This window comes from Balaenoptera physalus, assembly GCF_965194825.1.
Source record: "Balaenoptera physalus genome assembly, chromosome: 8".
NCBI lineage: Eukaryota > Metazoa > Chordata > Mammalia > Artiodactyla > Balaenopteridae > Balaenoptera > Balaenoptera physalus.
Genome location: NC_138887.1, coordinates 58,122,735 through 58,133,601, shown reverse-complemented (window position 1 = coordinate 58,133,601; position 10,867 = coordinate 58,122,735). Strand labels below are relative to the sequence as shown.

The window sequence follows — 10,867 nt, the reverse complement described above, 5'->3', positions numbered from 1 at the left end:
TTTAAGATTGGAAACCTAAAAAATTCAGTTTCATTTTATAAGTACTGATATGATCACAGAAACTTTTAAAATAGATGTTTACATAGCACTGGCCTTGTAAGTTAAGTGTGGGGCAACTTCAGAAACTGCAAGAAAGCCTTTCTTCTTCCTTTGCATTCTTGATTTTCCAAATACAAATAAATCCTAATTGTAATGGTATGAAGAGTTTTTTTTTTTTTTTTTTAATGTATTTATTTATTTTTGGCTGTGTTGGGTCTTCGTTTCTGTGAGAGGGCTTTCTCTAGTTGCGGCGAGCGGGGGCCACTCTTCATTGCGGTGCGCGGGCCTCTCACTGTCGCGGCCTCTCTTGTTGAAGAGCACAGGCTCCAGACGCGCAGGCTCAGTAGTTGTGGCTCATGGCCTTAGTTTCTCCGCGGCATGTGGGATCTTCCCAGACCAGGGCTCGAACCCGTGTCCCCTGCATTGGCAGGCAGATTCTCAACCACTGCGCCACCAGGGAAGCCCTGAAGAGTTTTTTATTGCTTTCCCTGAAATGGATTTTAATAGGGAGTTAATGAAGAGAGAGAACTACTATCAGGGAAAAGGATGAGGATATTCATTCAAGGCTTCAGTGGCATATGATCCACTGAAAATGTTCAGAAACACGTCCCCACCAAAATCAATGAAGTCGTGATTCATTGATATAAAAGTGGGGAATTTTTTTAAAAGGGTGAAGGTGGCCTTTTTACCTCGTATTTGACCAAATATTAATTACTGGTGTCTTAAATCCATATTGTGAGATATTTGCTTTCTTTCAGCTCTGGTGCCATGATATATTACATTATGTTTGATGGTTGTTATCTACACACTGAAATTCCTTAAGTGCACATCAAAATTTTGAATCATAAGATAACTCTATAATGACACAAGAATGATATTACTTTTAGTTTTGGAGGCAAATAGTAAAATCTTGTATGTTTTCTATTTTGGAAGTAAAAGAAAATAAAACATTAACAGATAGGTAAAAATCACTAAGTAGAATATCTGAGTAGATGGCATATGTCGATATCTAATATATACTTTGTTTAAAATGTAAAATACCTGTATTTTCTTTTCACATTTGACTCCAGTATATCCAGTGCGGCAAAAACATATGTTGGGGAGTACGCATCTGCCTCCATAAAGACACTTTTGATAGCAAATTGCTGGAATACACAAGTTTTTACAGTTACCACCTTTTGACACAAATGCTTGTGACATATTCTATTCCAATGGTCTGAAGCTATTCAGCAACTTGACTATAGAAATAGTCATAAGAATCTATGAATGACCAATTGCACTCCTATATTTCTGCAACCAGCGTGCAGACACACACATACATACACATATCAAAAGACAAAACACCCCCAAACTCAACACAACAGTTTCAATATTTTATAAAGATATTATTAAAGCAAACAGAATTTTCATTGGCTACATTTTAAAGTATTTAAAATATATCTTTTTGTTTTCTATAGAGAGAAGATTCGAATCATTAATATAAGATAGCATTCATAATTTGCTTTATAATAAAAATTTTTTAGCAAAAATTTAAAAGGGACAATTCAGTACTGACCAATGTATGGAAAAACAGACAATTTTATATACTATCAATGGAAGTTTAATGTGAAACAACTCTATTGGAAGCTTCCTAAAGATCTTCACACTGTCTGTACTAGAAATTTCTTCTTTAAAATCTCTCTCTATGCAATTTTTAAATACCTATGTCTATTTATCTTTTGTCTTTCTTTCTTTCTTTCTTTCTTTCTCTCTCTTTCTTTCTTTCTTTTTTTCTTTCTTTTCTTTTTTTCTCTTTCTTTCTTTCTCTTTCTTTCTTTCTTTCTTTCTTTCTTTCTACCTACCCACCTACAGAGAAAAATGCTTATAATAGTAACAATTTGTAAATAACAGAAATGTTCAATATGAGAGGAAATGTCAAGTGAATTATAGTATTTATATTATGGAATTTAATATATCATTTAAAATTACATCTTTAAGGACATGGAAATGCTTTTAAGTAATATTGACTAAAAAAATAGGAATATAAAATTATATACAATACAGTTATTTTTCATGGGAGAGGTATCTCTTTCAAGAGCTCATATTGGAAGCTTGCATAATTCAAGAATAATATTCCCTTTAATATAAATGCAACATTGAAAGGTGTGTTTTCATCAGAGATACTGTGTATGGCTGAGCAGGTTATGTAATGCAGAAGGCTCCACAGCTAAGGAAGCACTGTTCATATCACAGACATCATAGATTCAAATATTTATTACAACAATTTTCCAGAAGATGGCAGTAAGACATCTTGTATAAATAACATCATCAATATTTAGACTGTTTCCAGACAGATGGAAGTAAAGCATTTTGAGGAGGGGGACTTTAAAAAATTCATATAAAGGTGCAAGGTGCAAACACAAGGTGCAAACACAAGGTGCAAAAACAGGGTGCACATCTTCAGGCTGTGCTCAGAGTACCTTAATCCACAATTACTGGAGCATATTTCCGCATTAATGTGCTTTTAGCATCTTATCATTCTCTGTCATGTTCCATACAAACTCTCTCCAGAATGAGTAGCCCAAACTGAAGTTGCTAGTTCTTTTTTCTAGCATTTTATCACATCTAACTTTCAATGAGAATTATTTATTTTTGAGCACATAATTCTTATGTAAGTACTAGTACTTAATGAATTCTTCGAAAATATTTTCCTAGGATGAGAAATGTGTAAATTATAATAGCAATTACTAATAAAGTCTAAGAGTCATAAAAATTATATGCAGAATCTCTGATACATGAAAAGCAGAGCAGGTATTTCTAGTAAAAAGGCACAGTCATTTTACAATTGTGCTATTTCAGTTTACAATACACTTGGATCACCAGTTTTGATATTATGTAATTACTGAGCATTTGAAAATATTTTGAGGAGATTTTCTGTTTTTCCCATTGGGTTATTAATCTTTGTTAATTTTTTTTTATTGTGTTTTTTTTTTTAAACATCTTTATTGAAGTATAATTGCTTTACAATGGTGTGTTAGTTTCTGCTTTATAACAAAGTGAATCAGTTATACATATACATATGTTCCCATATCTCTTCCCTCTTGCATCTCCCTCCCTCCCACCCTCCCCATCCCACCCCTCTAGGTGGTCACAAAGCACCGAGCTGATCTCCCTGTGCTATGCGGCTGCTTCCCACTAGCTATCTATTTTACATTTGGTAGTGTATATATGTCCATGACACTCTCTCACCCTGTCACATCTCACCCCTCCCCCTCCCCATATCCTCAAGTCCATTCTCTAGTAGGTCTGTGTCTTTATTCCTGTCTTGCCACCAGGTTCTTCATGGCCTTTTTTTTTTTTTCCCTTAGATTCCATATATATGTGTTAGCATACTGTATTTGTTTTTCTCTTTCTGACTTACTTCACTCTGTATGACAGACTCTAACTCCATCCACCTCATTACAAATACCTCCATTTCATTTCTTTTTATGGCTGAGTAATATTCCATTGTATATATGTGCCACATCTTCTTTATCCATTCATCTGATTATGGACACTTAGGTTGCTTCCATGTCCTGGCTATTGTAAATAGAGCTGCAATGAACATTTTGGTACTGTTTGAACTATGGTTTTCTCAGGGTATATGCCCAGTAGTGGGATTGCTGGGTCGTATGGTAGTTCTATTTGTAGTTTTTTAAGGAACCTCCATACTGTTATCCATAATGGCTGTATCAATTTACATTCCCACCAACAGTGTAAGAGTGTTCCCTTTCCTCCACACCCTCTCCAGCATTTATTGTTTCTAGATTTTTTGATGATGGCCATTCTGACCGGTGTGAGATGATATCTCATTGTAGTTTTGATTTGCATTTCTCTAATGATTAATGATGTTGAGCATTCTTTCATGTGTCTGTAGGCCATCTGTATATCTTCTTTGGAGAAATGTCTATTTAGGTGTTCTGCCCATTTTTGGATTGGGTTGTTCGTTTTTTTGTTATTGAGCTGCATGAGCTGCTTGTAAATCTTGGAGATTAATCCTTTGTCAGTTGCTTCATTTGCAAATATTTTCTCCCATTCTGAGGGTTGTCTTTTGGTCTTGTTTATGGTTTCCTTTGCTGTGCAAAAGCTTTTAAGTTTCATTAGGTCCCATTTGTTTATTTGTGTTTTTATTTCCATTTCTCTAGGAGGTGGGTCAAAAAGAATCTTGCTGTGATTTATGTCATAGAGTGTTCTGCCTATGTTTTCCTCTAAGAGTTTGATAGTGTCTGGCCTTACACTTAGGCCTTTAATCCATTTTGAGTTTATTTTTGTGTATGGTGTCAGGGAGTGTTCTAATTTCATACTTTTACATGTATCTGTCCAATTTTCCCAGCACCACTTATTGAAGAGGCTGTCTTTTCTCCACTGTATATGCTTGCCTCCTTTATCAAAGATAAGGTGACCATATTTGCATGGGTTTATCTCTGGGCTTTCTATCCTGTTCCATTGATCTATATTTCTGTTTTTGTGCCAGTACCAAACTGTCTTGATTACTGTAGCTTTGTAATATAGTCTGAAGTCAGGGAGCCTGATTCCTCCAGCTCCATTTTTCGTTCTCAAGATTGCTTTGGCTCTTCGGGGTCTTCTGTGTTTCCATACAAATTGTGAATTTTTTTGTTCTAGTTCTGTGAAAAATGCCAGTGGTAGTTTGATAGGGATTGCATTGAATCTGTAGATTGCTTTGGGTAGTAGAGTCATTTTCACAATGTTGATTCTTCCAATCCAAGAACATGGTATATCTCTCCATCTATTCGTATCATCTTTCATTTCTTTCATCAGTGTCTAATAATTTTCTGCATACAGATCTTTTGTCTCCTTAGGTAGGTTTATTCCTAGATATTTTATTCTTTTTGTTGCAATGGTAAATGGGAGTGTTTTCTTAATTTCACTTTCAGATTTTTCATCATTAGTGTATAGGAATGCTAGGGATTTCTGTGCATTAATTTTGTATCCTGCTGCTTTACCAAATTCATTGATGAGCTCTAGTAGTTTTCTGGTACCATCTTTAGGATTCTCTATGTATAGTATCATGTCATCTGCAAACAGTGACAGCTTTACTTCTTCTTTTCCGATTTGGATTCCTTTTATTTCTTTTTCTTCTCTGATTGCTGTGGCTAACACTTCCAAAACTATGTTGAATAATAGTGGTGAGAGTGGGCAACCTTGTCTTGTTCCTGATCTTAGTGGAAATGGTTTCAGTTTTTTACCTTTGAGGACAATGTTGGCTGTGGGTTTGTCATATATGGCCTTTATTATGTTGAGGAAAGTTCCCTCTGTGCCTACTTTCTGCAGGGCTCTTATCATAAATGGGTGTTGAATTTTGTCGAAAGCTTTCTCTGCATCTATTGAGATGATCATATGGTTTTTCTCCTTCAATTTGTTAATATGGTGTATCACGTTGATTGATTTGCGTATATTGAAGAATCCTTGTATTCCTGGGATAACCCCACTTGATCATGGTGTATGATCCTTTTAATGTGCTGTTGGATTCTGTTTGCTAGTATTTTGTTGAGGGTTTTTGCATCTATGTTCATCAGTGATATTGGCCTGTAGTTTTCTTTGTGACATCTTTGTCTGGTTTTGGTATCAGGGTGATGGTGGCCTCGTAGAATGAGTTTGGGAGTGTTCCTCCCTCTGCTATATTTTGGAAGAATCTGAGAAGGATAGGTGTTAGCTCTTCTCTAAATGTTTGATAGAATTCGCCTGTGAAGCCATCTGGTCCTGGGCTTTTGTTTGTTGGAAGATTTTTAATCACAGTTTCAATTTCAGTGCTTGTGATTGGTCTGTTCATATTTTCTGTTTCTTCCTGGTTCAGTCTCGGCAGGTTGTGCATTTCTAAGAATCTGTCCATTTCTTCCAGGTTGTCCATTTTATTGGCATAGAGTTGCTTGTAGTAATCTCTCATGATCGTTTGTATTTCTGCAGTGTCAGTGGTTACTTCTCCTTTTTCATTTCTAATTCTATTGATTTGAGTCTTCTCCGTTTTTCTCTTGATGAGTCTGGCTAATGGTTTATCAATTTTGTTTATCTTCTCAAAGAACCAGCTTTTAGTTTTATTGATCTTCGCTATTGTCTCCTTCATTTCTTTTTCATTTATTTCTGATCTGATCTTTATGATTTCTTTCCTTCTGCTAGCTTTGGGGTTTTTTTGTTATTCTTTCTCTAATTGCTTCAGGTGCAAGGTTAGGTTGTTTATTCGAGATGTTTCCTGTTTCTTCATGTAGGCTTGTATTGCTATAAACTTCCCTCTTAGCACTGCTCTTGCTGCGTCCCATAGGTTTTGGGTCGTCGTTTCTCCATTGTCGTTTGTTTCTAGGTATTTTTTGATTTCCCCTTTGATTTCTTCAGTGATCACTTCGTTATTAAGTAGTGTATTGTGTAGCCTCCATGTGTTTGTATGTTTTACAGATCTTTTCCTGTAATTGATATCTAGTCTCATAGCGTTGTGGTCAGAAAAGATACTTGATACGATTTCAATTTTCTTAAATTTACCAAGGCTTGATTTGTGACCCAAGATATGATCTATCCTGGAGAATGTTCCATGAGCACTTGAGAAAAATGTGTATTCTGTTGTTTTTGGGTGGAATGTCCTATAAATATCAATTAAGTCCATCTTGTTTAATGTATCATTTAAAGCTTGTGTTTCCTTATTTATTTTCATTTTGGATGATCTGTCCATTGGTGAAAGTGGGGTGTTAAAGTCCCCTACTATGATTGTGTTGCTGTCGATTTCCCCTTTTATGGCTGTTAGTATTTGCCTTATGTATTGAGGTGCTCCTATGTTGGGTGCATAAATATTTGCAATTGTTATACCTTCCTCTTGGATCGATCCCTTGATCATTATATAGTGTCCTTCTTTGTCTCTTGTAATAGTCTTTATTTTAAAGTCTACTTTGTCTGATATGAGAATTGCTACTCCAGCTTTCTTTTGATTTCCATTTGCATGGAATATCTTTTTCCATCCCCTCACTTCACTTTCAGTCTGTATGTGTCTCTAGGTCTGAAGTGGGTCTCTTGTAAACAGCATATATATGGGTCTTGTTTTTGTATCCATTCAGCCAGTCTGTGTCTTTTGGTGGGAGCATTTAATCCATTTACATTTAAGGTAATTATCGATATGTATGTTCCTATTCCCATTTTCTTAAATGTTTTGGGTTATTGTAGGTGTTTTCCTTCTCTTGTGTTTCTTGCCTAGAGAAGTTCCTTTAGCATTTGTTGTAAAGCTGGTTTGGTGGTGCTGAATTCTCTTAGCTTTTGCTTGTCTGTAAAGGTTTTAATTTCTCCATCAAATCTGAATGAGATCCTTGCTGGGTAGAGTAATCTTGGTTCTAGGTTTTTCTCCTTCATCACTTTAAGTATATCCTGCCTCTCCCTTCTGGCTTGCAGAGTTTTTGCTGAAAGATCAGCCGTTAACCTTATGGGGATTCCCTTCTGTGTTATTTGTTGTTTTTCCCTTGCTGCTTTTAATATGTTTTCTTTATATTTAATTTTTGATAGTTTGATTAATATGTGTCTTGGCATGTTTCTCCTTGGATTTATCCTGTATGGGACTCTCTGTGCTTCCAGGACTTGATTAACTATTTCCTTTCCCATATTAGGGAAGTTTTCAACTATAATCTCTTCAAATATTTTCTCAGTCCCTTTCTTTTTCTCTTCTTCTTCTGGGACCCCTATAATTCGAATGTTGGTGCGTTTAATGTTGTCCCAGAGGTCTGTGAGACTTTCCTCAGTTCTTTTCATTATTTTTCTTTATTCTGCTCTGCAGTAGTTATTTCCACCATTTTATCTTCCAGGTCACTTATCCGTTCTTCTGCCTCAGTTATTCTGCTATTGATCCCATCTAGAGTATTTTTAATTTCATTTATTGTGTTTTTCATCGTTGCTTGGTTCCTCTTTAGTTCTTCTACATCCTTGTTAAATGTTTCTCGCATTTTGTCTATTCTATTTCCAAGATTTTGGATCATCCTTACTATCATTATTCTGAATTCTTTTTCAGGTAGACTACCTATTTCCTCTTCATTTGTTAGGTCTGGTGTGTTTTGACCCTGCTCATTCTTCTGCTGTGTGGTTTTCTGTCATCTAATTTTGCTTATCTTACTGTGTTTGGGGTCTCCTTTTCACAGGCTGCAGGTTCGTAATTCCCGTTGTTTTTGGTATCTGTCCCCAGTGGCTAAGGTTGGTTCAGTGGGTTGTATAGGCTTCCTGGTGGAGGGAACTAGTGCCTGTGTTCTGGTGGATGAAGCTGGATCTTGTCTTTCTGGTGGGCAGGTCCACGTCTGGTGGTGTGTTTTGGGGTGTCTGTGGGCTTATTATGATTTTAGGCAGCCTCTCTGCTAATGGATGGGGCTGTGTTCCTGTCTTGCTAGTTGTTTGGCATAGGGTGTCCAGCACTGTAGCTTGCTGGTCGTTGAGTGAAGCTGGGTCTTGATGTTGAGATGGAGATCTCTGAGAGATTTTCGCCATTTGGTATTACGTGGAGCTGGGAGGTCTCTTGTGGACCAGTGTCCTGAAGTTGGCTCTCCCACCTCAGAGGCACAGCCCTGATGCCTGGCTGGAGCACCAGGAGCCTTTCATCCACACGGTTTTTCTTTCTTCCTTTCTTTTTTCTTTTCTCCCTTTTCTTCTGAGCCGTGTGGCTGACCAGGTCTTGCTGCTCCGGCCAGCTGTCAATCTTGAGCCTCTGCGCGGCGGCGAGCACAGTCGCGGCGGCGAGCACAGTCCGAGCCTGAGGGAGCCCGGCCGCCTCTGTGTCCAGTCGTCCGGCTGTGTCTTTGTTAATATTTTAACATGTTATTTCAAGTTTTCATAAATTTCAAAATTGCATTAAATTTGATTTTCCTTTATACCCTGCGATCCCATCTATGTAAAAATTTATGACTAAAACTGAAATAACTAAAATGCTAAAATCAAGGCAGAAACTAGTTCTGGGTGGTGGAATTTGGAGTGATTAATTTTTAAAAACTTTTTCATATTTTCTATAATTTCCGTGATAGATATATACCTACCTTATAATATGGAAAAACATTTAAACTTACATTAAAACCTTCTTTATCCAATTCCCGCTTGGATGAAAATAGTCAAAAGATACAAACTTCTAGTTATAAGTTAAATAATTACTAGGGATGTAACATACAACACAATAAATATAATTAACACTGCTATACATTATATATGAAAGTTTTAAGACAGTAAAAGTTCTCATCACAAGGAAAAAACATTTTTTTGTATTTCTTTAATGTTGTAGCTATATGAGGTGATGGATATTCACTAAACTTATTGTGGTAATTATTTCATGATTTATGTAAGTCAAATCGTTATGCTGTATACCTTAAACTTACACAGTGCAGAATGTCAATTATATTGCAATAAAACTGGAGGAAAAAAAAAAGATCTTTTAAAATAAAAAAAAATACCTTCTTCAGTCCACCTAAGAGAACTTCACTGGCAACCCACAGACCGTAATTTGGAGTTATCTATGTCACACAAAATATTAATATAATATACCATACTTTAGTTTTTAAAATGGGTATAGAAATGGGTGATATCCTTTTATTTCTAAAACTTTCTTTTTAACAGATTAGCATGCTGGGATTTATTTTACCCTATATATTTCTCCTAAAGCTATACTTTGTTTGATAATTATAATAGATTCAAATTCAGAACATAGATTAGAAAGCAAATTCTGTAGCCTTATGTATTTGACACTGTGCTCCTTCCCATGTCGTAGGACAATGGCATATGCTAGGAGCAGTACACTCACCACCATTTTTACATTTCTGAAAGCAGATAGCTGCAAATAGAGAAATAAACAAGTTAATAATTTAATTTACTAGTCAAATCCTATCATAAACCATAAAAATTTTCATTAAAAAAAGAGAAACAGTTAAAAATCAATGATTAAAGGATCTTTTCCCTTAAAGCTTTTCCCCAATTGTTAGACATTTATGTTGCTTCTCATTTTACACTTTGGCCAATACATTATAATAGCTGCTAATTTTAAATAATAATTTATAAAAGGAAAAAAAATGAAACATTTGAATGAGGAGAGCTGCCATCATCTCAAAAACTAGCAAGACTTGAAAGCAGTGGTACCCCATCTCAGGAGGTTCTGAATTGGTCTGAGATGGGACCAAGGAATCAGTAATTTTTTAAAAACCTTCCCCTGACTCCTACTTAATACTGAGAGACCAGGACTTAAAGACTTGTCATTTATCCTGGCAATCGTAGTGAACAGACTGGAAAATACAGGATATCCTCTACCTCCACTAACCTGAAAGAATGAGTTCAGATGACTTGGCATTTTACTCTTTCTATTTCGAAAAGATATATTCTAAAGTAGGAACAAATAAAAAAAATAAAAACAAGGAAACAGAAAACAGGGAAAGTGCTCTTTGTCTGAAATTCTGCTTTATGTTCCCATGTGGACTTTAGCATTTTAGGAGTATTTCTCTTACGTGTGTTGCATTGTTTCCCTGTCCAGCCAGAAGGACAAGAGCAAAGGTTTGGTCCCATGCACTTTCCTCCATTAATGCATATGGGATCACAGATACCTTAAGGTAAAGGGATGAAATATCAGTTCTTAAATATCAGTAGTTTTGCTGTTTAATATGTTTGCTTTACATGTAGTTGGCAAACACATTTAGTAGTGTCTTACTTTTCTGGCATTTCCTACCAGTGTATCCTTGAGGACAGGCACACACATTATTTCTCATGCAGTGACCACCATTCTTACAGGGAGGGTGACAGATAGCTAAAGGAACACATGGCAGCAATCTGTGAATATCACATATTCAATTATTATATATTACAT

General features: G+C 36.0%; 1 protein-coding gene across 1 annotated transcript in view; it reads right to left on the bottom strand.

Moving 5' to 3' along the window:
• Positions 1 to 510: 510 nt before the first annotated feature.
• VWDE (von Willebrand factor D and EGF domains) overlaps positions 511 to 10,867 on the bottom strand; it is a 59,263-nt gene continuing 48,906 nt past the window's right edge. Inside the window, 4 exon segments of the mRNA XM_082473922.1 lie at positions 511 to 1,184; positions 9,752 to 9,847; positions 10,512 to 10,607; positions 10,712 to 10,807. Of these exon segments, the coding sequence (XP_082330048.1) occupies positions 961 to 1,184; positions 9,752 to 9,847; positions 10,512 to 10,607; positions 10,712 to 10,807 (512 nt within the window). The 3' untranslated portion in view covers positions 511 to 960.